The sequence below is a fragment of the Ursus arctos genome, unplaced genomic scaffold (assembly GCF_023065955.2).
Source record: "Ursus arctos isolate Adak ecotype North America unplaced genomic scaffold, UrsArc2.0 scaffold_34, whole genome shotgun sequence".
Lineage (NCBI taxonomy): Eukaryota > Metazoa > Chordata > Mammalia > Carnivora > Ursidae > Ursus > Ursus arctos.
This window is the reverse complement of record NW_026623030.1, coordinates 5,566,050-5,584,297: the sequence shown is the minus strand read 5'-3', so window position 1 is coordinate 5,584,297 and position 18,248 is coordinate 5,566,050. Positions and strand designations below refer to the sequence as shown.

The following is an 18,248-nucleotide window of genomic DNA, read 5'->3' as shown; positions in this document are numbered from 1 at the left end:
CTGCTTAGGTCAACGCTGGTTACTGTTCAGAAGAGTGTTGTCTGGCGCTCGGCCCGTGGAAGCTAGTGCCCGTTGCGCGGGGCAGGCCTCCGGGTAAGAGCTTGGATTCACCCAGACCCTGTGCAGCTCCGGGTGGTGACTGAATGCAGTTTTGAGGATATTTTGAATGCATTGCAAGCACACAGGTGTACGGTTTGGAAGATATCTGATTTCAGATCTATTTGAAATCTATTATGGCTGAGACCAAACCCTTCTAACTTTTCCTTGTGGTCACAATTCTCTGTTTAGATGTTAGGTGTGAAAAAGGACCAGTTCTTTGTCACTCCATGTTTTAAACAGGTCAGCTGCTCTCAAAGAGGAATGCAATCCCTTGATTTTGGGTGCTGTTGTATGAAACTAATGATTTTCTTGTGATGTTTCTTGTCCCCCCACTGCCAGGAAGGGCGCCTGTGGCCTTCAGACAGCTCCGGGCCTCGGCCAGGGGCCTCAGAGGTAAGGAGTTGGGCAGGGGTGGGGATAGGCCGCAGGAGGTAGCTGCTGCCCCATGTCAGGGGAGGGGAGGGGAGGAGGGGAATAACCATTGCAACACAATTGGTGGAAAGGCTAAGTGTATTACCGCGTAGATTAAGAAATAACCCGTTTCAATTAAGGCATATACTGTAACTTTGGTTAAAAATGCGGGGAGAAGTTTTTCCCTAGGATGTCCTAGAGATGATTCATGCTAGTCTGAAGCTCCTTACAGAAACCAGGTTGAGAATCACTGATCTTTACATGATCCCCATAAACTGCTAATAACGAGGTTTGTCAGATGTGGGCATCGTTTATAAATACATCTCCAAGTTTAATGATATGGTTTTTAAAATAACATAGTTTTTGCCTGTAAGTTAAAAATATGGTGTGAGAGAAGTCAGCGGAGATCTATATCTTTATATCTGATATATCTCTTTTCTCTAGAAGAAATTTGGATGGTGGAATAGGTGAGAGGATTATGTAAGAAGAATGGTATTTGGATTCATTTTGGGAAATCATCTGTAATTATATTTACTTCGGAGTACAAAACATTTTTCATGTCAGTTACTAAAAATAACTACAGGAAACTTGTATCCAGAATGAAACAACTGGAAAAGCCTAGAAACTAGAAGGAAAAAGAGCTCACTTGTTCTGTATTTTCTTAAGTAATTGATAGGTCAACATGCTCCTATAAATGATTCATCCATTGACCCAGTGCCTTGGACCTACTCCAAGTACCACTGTGTGCAATTAAACTTACATTTATAGTGAGAACTCTGAGGGCCCCCACTCTTCTGAATCATAGGTGAGAGAGCAGGCAGCGTGGTCCTTTTGCTCCAGGTGAAGGGGTGGGAGCCCAGAACCGTCACCTGGTGGGCAGGACTGCAGCGCCACCCACACAGCGTTCTTCCTCTCCATTCCTGTCCACTGAGCTCTGGACATTGCTGCTGTATTCTACTGGAACCAGCAGAAAACGTAGATACATAGTGTGCTCCGTAACTCCCGTCCAACCCAAATTGTCAGTCAACCAGACTCCACTGTTGAACCATCCTAGATTCCCTGTAGTTTGGCAAGGTGAGTGGTGTAAGTCGCAAGGAATAAGAAAGCTACTTTTTTTTTTCCTGAAATAGTCTTTTCTCTTTGTTTCCTGTTTTGAGGACTGTTTGGAAAGTCTTCAAACTGCCGAGAACACAGACCAAGCATGAATTTCCTTGCTACCATCACATTCGTGGTCATTGTGTCAGGAATCTCTTCAACCCTCTCCTCCTTCCCTTGCAGATCATGTATGCCCCGAGGTCCAGGGACAGGTTTACTGCCCCATCCTTTATCCAGAGGGACCGGTTCAGCCGTTTCCAGCCCACCTACCCCTACGTGCAGCATGAGATCGACCTTCCCCCCACCATCTCCCTGTCTGACGGGGAGGAGCCGCCTCCTTACCAGGGGCCCTGCGCCCTGCAGCTCAGGGACCCGGAACAGCAGAGGGAACTCAACCGAGAATCTGTGAGGGCCCCGCCCAACCGAACCATATTCGACAGCGATTTGATAGACATTTCCGTGTACAGTGGGGGCCCGTGTCCGCCGAGCAGCAACTCGGGCATAAGTGCCAGCACCTGCAGCAGTAACGGGAGAATGGAGGGGCCGCCCCCGACGTACAGCGAGGTGATGGGCCACTACCCGGGCGCCTCTTTCTTCCATCACCAGCACAGCGGCGCACACAGGGGGAGCAGACTGCCGTTTCAGCAGGACAGCTCGGGGGCCACGGTGCTGCCCATCCAGGGCAAAGACAGGAAGCCCGGGAACCTCGTCTGACCCTGCGGAGTGCACAGGAGGAGGAAGAAACCGAGGAGGGAGGAGGGCCGCACTGCCTCCGCCCCCAGGCACGGTGTTGTTCCGTTTCACGTGCTCCAACGAAGTAAAACCAAATGTGCAAACGTGGTCTTTGTTTCTGATTCCTTTCAGGGGAATTGCATGCAGACTAGACTGAAATAATACAAACTTCCATCCGGTCGGACCGCGAACAGTGTTTATTTGGGGACAGGCGTCAGGACGGGGGTGGGGGCTGGTTTTGGCAGAGGGCGGGCTTGGGAACACAGAGAAAGGGTTGCTTGGAAGATATCATGAAATAAAACCTGCAGAGATATTTGATTTATTTAATTACGAAAGGAGACTTTGCAGAGAAAGAGGCCGGAATGGCCCGTTTTATAATTAATTGATAAAGAAGGATGCATTATTATATATTATCATGGGGAAGTATCGGCCAGTTTGCTTTTTCTCCCAAGGTGTGGAACTTTTATTTTGTTTTAAAAATATGATTCAAAATTCCTGTTTTGTGTGCCAAGGTATAAAGTGAAGAAGTTAGATGAATGCAAGGAGTTAATTTGTGTTGTGATGATGTGTTTTTAAAAGTTGCACTATCTAAATGTTTATATATGAGGGGACTGTTCCATGTGAAGTTCTGTATGTTGTCTTCTCACCTGTGGATTATTATTAGGCCCAAGGAATACCTGGAGTGTTCCCCATAATCACCCAAGAAAAGATGTTTGGGGATGTAGCCTAACATATGCCAACTTACCTAAATCAAGGGAGTCATTACCGTTGCAAGAGCTCGCCTCACATAGCAGGGCGTCCCCGCAACATTTGGAGACTTTTGGATGGAGGAGAGGAAATACTAAACCCCAGTGTTTCTGAGTTGTTGAGTTACTCTGCTAGTCTTAGGCTGCATATTTGATTAACTCTGACCCCGACACATGCACTTATGTACCCGGTGCCATGCTGCCCGTCCTCCAGCGGTGCAGTTTCTTCAGTAATTTAGAGGGTTTTTTTTCACTGTAGCATGAAATATACTCAGATACATACATTATTTTATGCAATAAATTGTTTAAAATGCAAGGTGGTTATTTTTAATACTGTTGAAATATGTGACTTCTCAGTGTATTCCCATTTTCTCTCTCCTTTTCTAGATAGGTAGTTCAGTTCAGGCCTGGACGGCTGGTCAGGGCTCTGGAGGCCCTCAGCAGTGAGCCACTACCTGGCCACAGTGAGCAAGTGATGCCTCCAGCGGCTTCTTCATGCGCAGAGGCCCCCGGAGCAGATGAGAGCCCACCGTGGTGCCGCGCACGGCAACAAGCCGTCGCCCGTCACTGCTGCTGGCGCTGCGCTCTTGGAGGCGTGCGGTGCTCAGAACCCAGCCCGGCTCCTGGGGGAGCTTCCTCAGCTCCCCGGACCATTACCCAACAGCGCAGGGCGGGGGAGCGACTGGCAGCGCACAGGATAAAAAGCACAACACGTAGTTCGATGCAACTAGAAAGCCAGTTTTAAATATCGCTAGTCTTAGCTTTACTATTCCTGATATTTACGAACATTTGCTCTTACATAGAATAGATAACTGCTGGTGTGGAAGCCAGCATCTGGCCCGTGCGACAGCCGTAGCCTGTGGGTTTGGCTGGCACCAGGCCATGGGAGGGCTCGTCCCCTTTGGCCTCTGCGTGTAAAACAATGAATTTGGAATGATGGCTCAGTGACTCTGATCTCTGCAGTTTTCATGCTGAATCGGCACGTGTGCTCATGTCTGTCTGTGGGTCTCTGGAGTGGTTTCTCAGGGAGGTGACTTCGTGCTGTGGGCTAAGAGCTGGAGAATGTTCTGAACGACAAGTCCTGTCCGCTGCTCCTTCCTGCTACTTCTCTTGGTCAGTAGTGGCCGGTTTTTGTTTTGTTTTGAGGATTGGAATCTCCATTACACTCATCCGTTTCACACAGTAACCTCCACAGAACTAGTCACTCTTGAAAGAGAGAGAAAAGATGGACAGCAGTTGCCACTCGGGACTCAGACCCTGTTTGGAGGTGTGTGTTCTGGGGGCTGCCTCAGGGATTCCAAGACTGGGCAGATCCCCGGGAGCCTGGAGTTGGACCCAGAGACTGCCTCTCCCATGCCCCAGGCCCTCCCGCAGCTCAGCTCACTGCCTGGGTTACAGGCCTGGGCTTAAGAAAGCTGGGCATCCCCTGGGCATGAAGCCTCACCTCGCCCTGCAGGGGAATGTTAGCACCTGACCCACTGTGGACCCCATGGGTGGGGGCTCAGGGTAGGTTAGGTGTCCTGTCAGATGCAAAAGGAGAAGGTTAGTCATCATTTCAAACCTCACCTGCAGTTTTGGTACAGTGGTGAACCGCTTTATATAGCCCTTGCTCAGAACGGTTGCACAGTCCTCTTCCTACCTGCTACAAGAAGGGGCTATGGTCAGAAGCTGGTAAATTTCTTAGTCACCTTGCAAGTTTATGAATGTCTTGCAGATGTCCACAATAATTGGCAAAGCAATTCTTTAATTCAAATAACTTGAATCCTTCAAAAGAGGTTCCTCCCATTCGGCCACCCTAGAGAATTGCCCTTTGAGTTATATAAAGACACAGACCTATCAAACCATGACTTGATGGTCTTTGAGGCTGAACCTCTGCGATGAATTAGTTTGAAAGCCAAGGTCATGAATTAATAGTCAATTTCCTTCGACATGGGAAAAGGTGATTTAGATACGTGGCTTCTTGGAAGGTGTGGCTGCCCTGTTCGTACCACGTTACCCCTCACTGGCCAGGTGAGGGACAAGGGGTGACGTGAGGAGGCAGCTTGTATAGGGGCTCAACCTTCAAGAAGCCCATGTGCTTAGGAGACCCACAGGTCTGGCCTAGGAACCTGATTTAGGCAATCCATGGCAGGTTTACTATTTCAGGAGGGTGTTAAGATGAAGGATTGTGTTGTTCAAAGGAACAGGGGTGGGAACTGGTGCTCCCGGGCATCCGGCTGTCACTTCCAGCGGCTGTCCCCAGACTTCCAGGAGCAGGAAACCCAAGGCATGTTGACTCCTCTTCCTAGAAACAGTCTCCAGGGGTGTATTTGCTCTTTCGGAAGGTCTGTGGGCGTCAGTCGCCAAAGCAGGACTTAGTGCAAACGAGATTTTGTTAAGCAAACTGTAATTAAGTAAACGTTGCTCTATTCTTTGTGTCCCTGACCAAAATTTAGCGTTAAGGAGTTTGACAAGCATGTCCTCTGTCCTTCCCCACCACATATGCACATGGACACACAGCCCACAAGAAATTTCAAGATAGCCGAAGAGAGTATTTAAAACTTAACAAAGACTTGTCATGAGGAGGACCTCATGTGTATCTGCTGATTTTAGCTCAAACTCTTGGAGAGGACAGGGGCTGACAGGAGCCCGGGAGGCCCTCAGAAGCCCCGGCATAGGGATGTGGCGCCCAGATGAGCAGGCCTGGGGCTTCTGAACATCTTCATTTGATCGTCTTCACCTTTATTCTATTTTTGTAAGAATGAGAAGGGCTCAAACAGCACGCACTGCTAGAAAGCTGCTCTGACCTAGAGGAATCTGATCAGATCACAACCTTCCCCTGAGCAGCAGAGTTGCTCACCCCACCCCCAACCCCCGCACAGGGCCCTCCTGCGCCACCCATCCGGTTGCTTTTCTGACTAGGGGTGCCTGTAGAAGGGTCCTGGTGGGGTCCTCAGGGGCACGGCTGGGGGCCACTGCTCCACGGGCTCCCTGCCTGCAGCCTCCATCGGGTGTTTGCTGTGCCAGGGCTCCTACTTGAGGTTCGTTGTGTAAAGCGGTACCATGCACTGCATGTTGTCCCCTATGCCGTTCATTTTTCTTCAGATTTCCAAAGCTCAGAAGTGTGCAAAGGGGGGGGACAACCGGGAAGGACACTTGGGTTTTGTTAACTTTTTGGTTTTGTCTGTGGCTAAAGCAAGACGTATGCCCATGCTTGGCACCAAGCCTGTGTATGGTGACATGCCCCCCAAGACCACCTCCCCTCTCTGCAGGGCCCCCCGTCATGGCTGAAGGGCCCAACGCAGGCTCCGTTCTGCTGATGTTCACCCAGATTACCTCGGCCTTGGCAAACCTAAATAAAATGACATGATTGGGTGACAGGCTGGCAAGTCACCCCTCCATAGTGGGAGCAGCACTGTATCCACCAGTGCGCACCAGTCACAGATGAAGAAACCGCTTTGGCCCCAGACCACAAGAGCTGGTCTCCGCAGCTTCGCGGCTCCCCTAACTGGGGCCGGCTGCCAGAGGCCGCCAGAGGACCTTGCGAAATACTCCCGCCTCGCCATCCCCTACATTTTTCGGGAACCAAGATTTCAGCCGGGGTTAGTTTACTGCCCAAGGTACTGCGTCTTTTGCGTAGCTCGAGTTTGTAATTTTCTGCCAGGGTTAGACAGTCGTTTGCTGCTGCTGCTTTCCAGGCCAGCTGCATCAGGAAGCCGGTGTGTGTGAGTCGGAATGCCTTGCTGAGAAAGCGCTGCCTTCCTCTGATCCCCTTCCCTTCCCGGGCGTGTGCTTGTCTGTGGGCCTCGTGGTGGGGGCGCCGACGCACTACTCGCATGTCGCGTCGCCCGTGGCATTCCAAAGAGCTCTGCATGCCGGTTGCTTTGAAGCCCCCACGGGGTCTCCTGCTGACTTCAGCAGGCCCAGGAACTGAGCCCCCCACCACCGCACTCTGCTCCCCCTTTGTCGTGCCTCACTTACGATGGTGCTTTTTCAGTTGTCTGTCTCCTCTTATGTTTTTATTTGTAAGGTGCTGTATATAACTTGAATATATTATGCACATATCCTACCCAATGGGTAGAACAAAACATTGTTAATACTGTAATATAATGTATAGATACTGATTTTAACAAAAATGGCATAGAATTTGTGAATGCCTACGTGCTTTGTCCTCTTTTGTAAGGAAATTTGCAAATGGATGCATACAGATAAAAGTCTATGTAGTTTATTTTCCTATTAAATATCAATATTATAACACAAAGGAAAGAAGTCTGAACAAGCAAGCCTCTGTTTATGACCAGCATATGTATAGCCATTGAGAGTTGCATCTTTGCTGTGAAACCCCTTTAAAAAATAATTTAAAAAGAATCCCACAGCTTTTTGGTTGCCACTAGATGCTTCTCGTTTTCATCTCTTTAGTAAGGCTCAGTTGGACCAGTGTTAGAAGTCAGAAAAAAAAATGTTTTTCCCACTTGCTTTATGAAGAGAGATCTCATGGTGTAGAGTAGCGCAGACGTCAGGCCCCAGTGAGAAGTGTGTACTTCGTTAAAATGGCAGAAATTATGTCCAAGTTCAGTAAATTGGCCAGCAGCAGAGGACCGTATTCAGTACAGAGGCGTCGGCAGCCATCTGTGTCCCTAGTCTCTCTGTGCCTTTTTCTTTGACAAACCGTAGCCGCGGAGCCAATGAACGCGTGTGTAGGGCACGAGTATCTCAGGAAAAACGGATCCACTGAGGAGAAGACCCCACTCTTAGAAGAACTCTTTTGTTTTGGGTTATCATTCACAGAGAATTAGCTATCAGCCAGTCAAGCGAAGAACCTTCTATCCATTCCTGTTGGTGTCTCGTGGTGATGTTGACAAGCGAGGTTTTGCCAGCGTTAGGGATTAACGTTTCCAGTCGCATGTTTCGTCTCGCCTCTCACGCAGCATCTATCCTTCCAGCTCGGGGTTAGTGTCCGTTATGACCTCTGCATTTATCTTCAAATATTCTAATACTAAAAAAAAGAAAAAGCCTATCACGTGTTCACCAAAACCGTGGTTGAGTCATGGGCGTGGCATCCCTTCCAGTGTTGACCGTAAAGGCAGTCAGTGAAATTTTGCCCAGCTCGTCCATATCTCCACTTTATTCTGTCACTAGAGGATATCAATTCTAATACAATCCATGTGTGTCATTTGCTCTGTGGTGTATGTTCTGATTTTGAAAATCACAAGAGAATCATGCCTTTATCCTCCAGAAAGCAGATTATTACAGATTAGCCTTGCATTGAAAACACCTCTACCGTGCAACTCTTGATGCTGAAGGATGAGAAGTCCGCCCTTCTCTGTCTGTTCTGAAAAGGCATGACAAGAGAGCTCTCTCCAGGGGCTCCGTCCCGTCCAGCCCCCCACTCTCTGCTCCGCTTGTGACCTGCAGGGACTCCCTGTGGTTCAGGTTTGGCATTAGGAGCCACGGCTCTCTGCTGTCAGAAGCAGCACTCCCACCCTTCCCGGTTCCATCTCTTGGGAGAACTGTTGAGCATGAGTATCATCAGAGAATGTTCTAGACTCAGAGGCACTAAAGTGTGTTACCACACCATTGCTTCCTTTCTACAGAACTAACTGAGGCTTAAACTTCACTGTTAATGATACTGGTTCATTTTAATGTGCTTGTTGGTATATTGCTATTTTTCATTTCTTGGCTTTCAAAAATCACATCTTCTAATTGTCTTTGTCTAGTGGAAAGCTATTTTTAAATGTGTACAACACTATTCATAGCATTTAGTTCATTTAATTTTTATTATAAAGCAGCCAACTAAAAAAGTACAACTGTATTCGAACTTTTCAGTGGTTCGTGTGAACTCTGATAACCACAAGTCATTAAAGTCTGTAACAGCCATTCGTGCTCACCTTTCAACATAATTCCCAGTTATATACAGAGAAATATTTCCAGCTGTTGTGTACCTGCCTCTTTTAGCTGAGCAATGGTGATGTAGTTCTTAGACCTAAGGTCTATAATTGCAATACTTTTAAAGAAAGATGTTGCCCTAAGTGCTGTTTGTTAGTCATGAAATCAGCCTTTTCTGCTTGTTCTGAATGCTGTGGTCAAACCATAGCACAAACCATTAAAAATAATCAGTGATACACATGCGTCTTCTGTTTTTCTTTTTTGCAATCTTCAAAAACAAAGCACATATATGTGTGTCGGGGGTGGGGGGACTACATGTGTTTTAAAATCCAGTCTCAAGGAAACACTAGTCTTATGGTTTCTTAGCTAACCTGTCCTCAAGCCCAGGTTTTACATAGAAATGTTCAGGGTTTGTCCACAGGTCTTATCATGGGAGGAGCCATTGAGAACAGCTTCACCTGAGCTGAGGTGCCCGAGGGCTGTGTAGCTGTCTCCCAGTTTCAGGATGGCTGACACAGAGAAACAAAAACCAGCTAAGCTCAAAACATGAACAAGATTTCTAGCAATGGGTCCACAATAGCCAAACCGTGGAAGGAGCCAAGATGTCCATCAACAGATGAATGGATAAAGATGTGGTTCATATGTACAATGGAATATTACTCAGCCATCAGAAATGATGAATACTTTCCATTTACATCCACTTGGATTTAACCGGAGGGTATTATGCTAAGTGAAATAAGTGAATCAGAGAAAGACAATTCTCATATAGTTTCACTCATATGTGGAACATAAAAAACAGTGCAGAAGATCATAAGGAAAGGGACGGAAGTCTGGATGGGAAGAAATCAGAGAGGGAGACAAACATGAGAGACTCTCTTTTTTTTTATTTTTTTTATTTTTTTATTTTAATTTTTTATTTATTTATTTGACAGAGAGAGACAGCCAGCGAGGGAGGGAACACAAGCAGGGGGAGTGGGAGAGGAAGAAGCAGGCTCATAGCGGAGGAGCCTGACGTGGGGCTCGATCCCACAACGCCGGGATCACGCCCTGAGCCGAAGGCAGACGCTCAACCGCTGTGCCACCCAGGCGCCCCAAACATGAGAGACTCTTAACTATGGGAAACAAACTGAGGGTTGCAGAAGGGGAGGTGGGGGGGGGGATGGGGTGACCAGGTGATGGGTATTGAGGTGGTGATCTGATGTGTGGGATGAGCACTGGGTATTAAATGCAACTAATGACTCGAACACTACATCAAAAACTTATGATGTACTATATGCTGGCTAACTGAACATTAAAAAAAAAAGATTTCTAGCAATGGGAACCGTTCAACCCGGAGACAGAAGTTTAAGGTCCTCAGCATTAGAGGTTCTCAGTCTGTGATCATGTAGCAAAAGGATTCTAAATTTCCTTCATTGAGAGATTAGAATAATAGCTCTAAGCTCTAATTACATATACAGATTCACAGATAACATAATTGTGTATGCACAAAACCTCACACAATCTACCAGATCACTAGAATAAGTGAATTGAGCACGGTTGCAAAAAACACAATTATTTTTACATGTCTATGTTAGTAATGAACTTTGGAAACGACTTTGGAAGCTGAAATCTTAAAAATGCCACATAAATAATTGTTGGTAATAACACCCATTTTAGATTCTCTTTTTTTTTTTTTTTTTTTTGAGCGAGAGGTGGGGTGGGGCAGAGGGAGAGAGAGAATCTTAAGCAGGCTCCATGCCCACCTGGCAGGAGGCTCCATCTCATGACCCCGATATCATGACCTGAGCCAAAATGAAGAGTTGGACGTGTAACCGACTGAGCCACCTAGGTGTCCTTGAATTAATTTCTTTAAAATTGTTTTGGAAAGGGGATTAAAATAGCTATAAGAAAAGAATTTCTTTTCCTTAAAACAGCAAATAGTCACTGATAGATCAAACTATGTTCTGGAATAAATTCTCTAATCTCTCATTCAGTAGATCATTCAAGAAATATAAAAGAATATCCCCCAAACGTGCTGTCCCTGAGTGAAGCTAAGACTAGTATAAACTTTCCTCATGGAGAAAGTTCTGCACAGAAATGAGGGGGTTCAGGGCTTGAGATGCCTCCTTGATCTTGTTCAGTAAAACCTGGGGTCTGCAAAGAAACAGCTCCCCACCCCCATCCCCCTCTGCCACAAGGAATCTTTACCAAGCACCACCTGGTAGCTGTCTCCGTGTGGGGTTCCTTGAAAGCAAAAGCAGAGACGAGGATCTCCATGCAGGTAGCTTGTCTGGGAGCTGTTCCCAGAGGACAAAGCAGGTAATGAGAGAGGAGACAGACAAAGGTGTTCACGCTGGTTTCCACTGCAGGCGACGGGGGCTCAGGATGGTGCCAAGAAGGAGGGGAGGCAGGGACACCAATTTCCACTCTTGAGGGTTGCCCTTTGGGATTATCTTCCCAGACACTCTGGGTAGGAACAAACTGAAGACTTCTGGAGAAGCCCTGAGGCAGAAAAACCCAGACAACTGGTGTCTGGAGCTGCCAGTGTGCATAGGAGTTATCCCTCCCAGCTGGAGCTGAAAGGACAGTGGCCAAGGGGCACCAGAGTGGAGCTCTCCCACTTCTGCCATGGTGCATGCCACACTCAAGTGGGTCCTTGCAAGAGCCAGGCCCTGCTGGCAGGGGAAAGAAACGCCCAGTTCTGGATCCGCCATTTTCCCCGATAGGCTTACACTCAGCACAGGATGCGAACAGAGCCCAAAACCTTCCCTCCTTGATGATGACCTCTACTTCTTCCTGGGCTTCCTTGTATCCCAACCTGGAACACAGTACTTCAGTGCTGCCAAACATGCCTGCCCAAGACCCTAAACCCCTCCAGTCTCTGGCTTTCTTTGACCAACTTACTCTGTTTATTAGCTTGTTTGTAAAACAGCAGGGCTGCTGGCTGCTAAGCAGAGCAACTCCTCCGGCTGCCCGCTTCCTGCCCCCTTAGGAGAACATTTGGAAACACAGGGCATCCTTTTCCAGAGATCCACTCAAAGTGAGCCTTGAAATAAAACACTGTATTTGTGACTCTCCGGTGATGATACTTGCACATAACATTCTATAATGAGTCTGTTACTTAGAACATCATAATTAGATTGCTCATTACGCTGTTTTGCTTTGGATTCTAATTCGAATGTTCGTTTTAAAATAGCAGCCCCAAAGTAAAAACTTTGCTTTTGTGAAGTTCTTTGTTTTAACATCATGTTTCTGTTCAGACTTTAGCTTTTACAAACCTCATTCGCCCCACTTTACACACTCTTCTAAAAAATCAGAAATGCCAAAGCTACAGTTTTGCTCATTTGAACACAATATTGTGGTGACTGAAACGCAGACTTTCAAAAGGCCTTACCAGGAAGGCCGTATATATATTTACAGATAGCTGTATATAGTAGCCCCTGTATAACTAAACATGCTTATGAAGCCATTTGCACTTAGAGCTGTATGTGGCTACTGTTACCATGCATCTGAAAGCACCAAAGGTTCTAGCAAGCCACACTAGCAAAAAGAGGAAGCATGCTTTAAAGCCAGAATACAAAGGTCGGTCTCCCCACCCTGTGCGGGCCAGGTGACCCCAACCCCTCACTTGCTGTCTGCCCTGAGCTGCTATCTGAATGAGGGCACCATCAGTCACTCCCATCTCTGGCATGGACCCTAACATGATTTGGTATCTGTCTCACTTCTGTAAGATTTCCTACTTACAATTAAAAGGCAGCACAGATTTTGGAGCCTACAGACCTGGGTGGTTCAGATATTAGCCTTCTTTCAAATTAATGTCCCTGATGGGCTGTTGCTTTTAAATGTTACTTGTCCAACAGGAACACTCAGGGAAAGACTGGAAGACAGAGTGTGCTTGCCATGCAGGACCTCAATGAAAGGAGCTGCTATTGTTACAGCATCCATATTCTAGATTTAATTTAAAAACATTTTCCCAATTACTATAGACTTGTAGACAGTACTTTATCTTGGAATGCTGTCTACACTCACTACTACAGCTTAAAATGCCAGTGGAAAAAACAGGCACCAGAGTAAATTAAAAGGGGAAATAAAAGTTTCTTGAGACAAACAGAAATGGAAACACAAAAAACCAGAATCTATAGGATGCAGCAAAAGCAGTTCTTACAGGGATATTCGTAGCAATAAACACCCACATTAACAAATAAACAACCTAACTCTATTCCTTAAGGAACTAGAAAAAGAACAAACTGAGCCCAAAGTTAGTTGAGAGAAGGAAATAATAAAAATCAGAGCAGAGATAATGAAACAGAAAACAGAAAAACAATAGAAAAGATTAACCAAACTAAGAGTTGGCTCTTTGAAGAGATAAACAAAATTGACAAACCAAGGGAAAAAGAAAGACCAAATCAACAAAATTACAAAATTATAAATGAGAAAGGAAAGTGATACCACAGAAATTCTAGCAATTATAAGAGACTACTATGAGCAATTGTATGCCAACAAATTGGACAACCTAGAAAAAAATGGAAAAATTCTTAGAAACATACAAACTACTGAGACCAAATCAGAAAGAAATAGAAGATCTGAACAGACTAATTATTAGTAAGGAGATTGAATTCAGTTATCAAAAATGTCCTAACAAAGAAAAGCCCAGGACCAAATGGCTTCACTAGTGAATTTTACCAAACATTTAAAGAATTAACTGCAATTCTTCTCAAACTCTTCCAAAAAATTAAAGATGAGGGAATACTAAACTTATTTTATAAGGCCAACATTACCCAATACCAAAGACAGATAAGGACATCAGTAGAAAATAAAAGTACAGACCAATATCCCTGATGAACAGAGATGCAAAAATTCTCAAGATATTACCAAACAAATTCAGCAGTGCTAAAAGGATCATTCTCCGTAATCAGGTGGGATTTATCCCTGCGATGATGCAAGGATGGTCCAACACGAGCAAGTTAACCACTCTCACTACTCCTATTCGACACGGTACGGGAAGCCCTATTTAGAGCAGTCAGGCAAGAAAAAGAAATAAAAGTTATTGGAATGGAAAAGGAAGGGTGTGGTCAGTCGAGCATCTGACTCAATTTCAGTTCAGATCATGATCTCAGAGTTGTGGGATCGAGCCCCACATCAGTCTCTGTGTTTGTCTCAGCGTCTGCTTGAGATTCTCTCTCCCTCTTCCTCTGCCCCTCCCACTCATGCTCTCTCTCTCTTTCTCTCTCTCAAAATAAATAAATCTTAAAAAAAAAAAAAGAAGAATTGAAAAAAAGAAGAATTGAAAAGGAAGAAATAAAATTGTCTCTATTTGCAGATGCCCTGATTTTATATTAGAAAATCCTAAAGTCTCAACCAAAAAAAATTATTAGAACTAATCAACAAATTCAGTAAAGTTACAGGACATAACAATAACATACAAAAATCAGTAGCATTTCTATATACTTACAATGAATTTTCTAATACCAACAATGAATTTTTTGAAAAAAACAATAAAGAAATTGATGCCATCTTTAATAGCATCAAAAACAATAAAGTACTTAGGAATAAATGTAACCAAGGAGGTAAAAGATCACTATTCTGAAAACTACAAGACATTGATAAATCGAGGAGACACAAATAAATGGAAAGGTATCCCATGTTCGTGGATTGGAAAAATTAATACTGTTAAAATGTTAATACTACCAAAAGCCATCTACAGATTCAATGCAAACCTTATCAAAATTCCAATGGCATTCCACTCCTAAAATCTATATGGAATCACCAAAAAACAAAACAAAACAAAACCCAAATAACCAAACAAATCCTAGGAAAGAAGAACGCAGCAGGAGGTGCCACACCTAATTTCAAGCTACACTAAAAAGCTACAGTCATTAAAACAGTATGGCCCTGGCATTAAAACAGGCCAATACACCAATGGAGCAGAATCAACAGCCCAGAAATAAACCCAAGCATATATGGTCAACTAGCATTTGACAAGGGAGTCAAGAATACACAACGAGAAAAAGACCGGCTTTTCAGTAAATGGTGCTGGGAATACTGGATGTTCACATGTGAAAGAATAAAACTTGACCTCTATCTTACACCACTCACAAAAATAATTGAGAATGGATTAAAGACTTACAACCTAAAACCATGAAATTCTTAGAAGACAGGAATAAACCTCATTGGCAGGGGACTTAGTAAAATCACACCTGAAGTGCAGGCAACAACATAAGATATAAACAAATGGGACTACACCATACTCAAAGCTTCACATCAATAAAATGAAAAGTCAACTTACAGAGTGGGAGAGAATATTTGCAATCCCTATTATCTGGTAAGAGGTTAATATCCAAAATACATAAAGAATTCCTACAGCTCAATAACAAAAAACAACCCAATTAGAAAATGGGCAAAGGACCTGAATAGACATTCTCCAAAAAAGATATATGAAAGGCCAATGGGTACATGAAAAGATACTCAACATCACTAGTCATTAGGGAAACGCAAATTAAAACCACAATATCGCCTCACACCTGTTAGAATGGCTGTCATCCAAAAGACAAGAGATAATAAATGCTGGCAAGGATGTGGAGAAAAGGGAACCGTTGTGAACTGTTGGCAGGACTGTGAGTTGGAACAGCCCCATGGAAAACTGTATGAAGGATCCTCAAAATATTAAAAGGAGAATTATATGGCTAGTAACTCCACTTCTGGGCAAATATCAAAGGAAAGAAAAACACTAACTCAAAGATACGTGCACCCCCTATGTTCACAGCAGCCTTGCTTACAACAACCAAGACATGGAAACGACCTAAGTGCCCATGATGGGTGAATGAATAAAGATGGTGGTGGTGGTGTGTGTGTATGCATGCACACACAATGAATGTTAATCAGCCATGAAAACAAAAATAAGGAAATCTTACCATATGTGACAACATGGATGGACCTCAAAAGTATTATGCTAATTGAAATAGGTCAGACAGAGAAGGACATATACTGTATGATCTTACCTATGTGTGGGAATGTTAAAAACCAACCAACCAATAAAACCCTACCTAAGTCATAGAAAAAGAAATCAGGTTTGTGGTTAGCAGAAGTGGAGGACTGGGGAGAGGAACTGGAGGAAGGTGGTCAAACAGTACAAACTTCCAGGAAGAGGAAGATGGTAGAGGAGTAGGGGATCCTAGTTTTGTCTGGTCCCTGGAATTCAGCTAGATAACTATCAAATCATTCTGAAGGCCTCTGAACTCAACTGGAGATCTAAGAAAAGAACTGCTGCCAACTCCACGAATAGCAGAGACCACTTTCTGCAAGGTAGGAAGTGTGGAGAAGTGAATCTGAGGTGATACATGGGAAGATAGACTGTGGCGGGAGGGAGCCTCCAAACGCCGGCTACTGGAAAGTGATATGCAGGAGACCAAAATCAGAACTTGTAGAAGTCTGCTCCGGAGAGGGACCTCCCTGCCTGAAAGACGCTCTGGTGGCGAAGCGGGGTGTGAAATCCTAGGTGGGACAGTGTGGCCCCAGGATCCCCAGGGTCACAGAAAGAATGGGAGTGCCTGAGTGCGGCAGAGCTCCCAGGCATCGGATTGGGGAAGCCGGCTGCCATCCGCAATTCCAGGAGTGGGCTCTCAGGGTTGCCATAAATCTCGAACCACAGCGCGGGGGGAGAATGCTCTCTGAGCAGGAGCCCAGCAAGCAGCAGAACCACAGCCAGATGCCCCCCGCCTCTCCCCCCCACCCAAACCCCGGGAGGAGCAGCGCAAGTGGGAGCCGCAGGAGTCTTTAAACTGGGGACTCCAAATGAGGTCACAGGCTGGGTGAACACAGAGTGCAGGCGGAAACCAGGGAGACAAGACTGATTGACAGCTTTCTTCTGGGGCTCACTGAGTAGTAGGGGGCACGAATTTTCGGCGCTAGGCCTGGGGATCTAGGCGCCACTGTTTTCGTTTTTATCTCTAAAGCATTGTGGAAAGCCTTCAGTGAACGAAAGCCACATAGAGCAATTGGAAGCCGCTTACACCTAGCCTGGCCCCTTGTAAAAGGGGCTGTGATTCCTCCTGCGGCAGACACTTGAGAATCAGCGCAGCAGGCCCGCCCCCAGAAGACCAGCAGAAACAGCCAGCTAAGACCAAGCTCACTGATTGCACAGAAGTACCAAACTCCAGCGCTAGGGGAAAACAGTGTATAGAATTCAGGTTTTTTCCTCACGATTCTTTAGTCTTTCAGTTTAAATATTCTCTTTTTCCTTTTCAACTAGTTTCTTATTTTATCAACTCTTTTTTTTTTTCATTTTTACATTTACATTTTAAATATAGATTCTGCATTTTTGGCTTCCTTTCATTGTATTCAATTTTACTTTTATATATATATATAATATATATATATTCTTCTTTCTATACAATTTTGGGATCCAGTTTCTCCTAACAAACAGACCAAAATACACCCAGGACTTAGTGTATTATTCTGTTTGTCCACCTGTTTGAGTATATTCTCTCTCTCTCTCTTTTTTTGTTTCTGAACTCTTCTGATTTGTTTAGTGTATATTTTGCTGGGGTCATGGTTGATATTTTTGTATTTGGTTCCCTCACTCACCTATTCTTATCTGATGATGACACAAAATGACAAGACAAAAAACACTGCAGATAAAAGAACTAGAGGCAGTACTAACTGCCAGAGACTTAATCAGTATAGTTATAAGTTAGATATCAGAGCTAGAATTCAGAATAATGATTATAAAGGTACTAGCTGGGCTTGAAAAAAGCATAGAAGACACTAGAGAATCCCTTTCTGGAGAAATAAAAGAACCAAAATCCAATCAGATTGAAATTTAAAAAGGTATTACTGAGATGCAATAAAAAATGTAGGCTCTAACTGCTAGATGAATGAGGCAGAAGAGAGAATCAGTGATATAGAAGATAAAATTATGGAGAATAAAGAAATGAGAAAAAGAGAGAAAAACAGCTACTGGATCACCAGGGGAAGATTCAAGAGATCACTGATAACATAAAGCAAAACAATAGCAGAATAATTGGGGTCCCAGAGGAAGAAGAAGAAAGGGGGGGCAGAAGGTATATTTGAGCAAATTGTAGCTGAGAAATTCCGTAATATGGGGAAACAGGCATTCAAGTACAGGAGGCACAGAGAGCTCCCCCTCAAAATGAATAAAATAGGTCAACACATCAGTGTTGCTTGCAAATTTTAGAGACAAAGAGAAAATCCTGAAAGCAGCTCTAGACAAGAGGTCCTTAACCTACAAACGTAGAAACATAAGCTGACAGCAGACCTATCCAAGGAGACCTGGCAGACCAGAAAGGACTGGCATGATATCTT

The 18,248-nt window shown here is 44.7% G+C and overlaps 1 protein-coding gene across 41 annotated transcripts in view; it reads left to right on the top strand.

Moving 5' to 3' along the window:
* Nucleotides 1-9,184, top strand: part of LDLRAD4 (low density lipoprotein receptor class A domain containing 4) — a 421,884-nt gene extending 412,700 nt beyond the window's left edge. For all 41 annotated transcript variants that reach the window (XM_048221588.2, XM_044379514.3, XM_044379520.3 and 38 more), the window contains 2 exons: nucleotides 439-492; nucleotides 1,789-9,184. In XM_048221588.2, the coding sequence (XP_048077545.1) occupies nucleotides 439-492; nucleotides 1,789-2,319 (585 nt within the window). In that variant the 3' untranslated portion in view covers nucleotides 2,320-9,184. The remainder of the gene's footprint in view (nucleotides 1-438; nucleotides 493-1,788) is intronic.
* The last annotated feature ends 9,064 nt before the right edge of the window (nucleotides 9,185-18,248 follow it).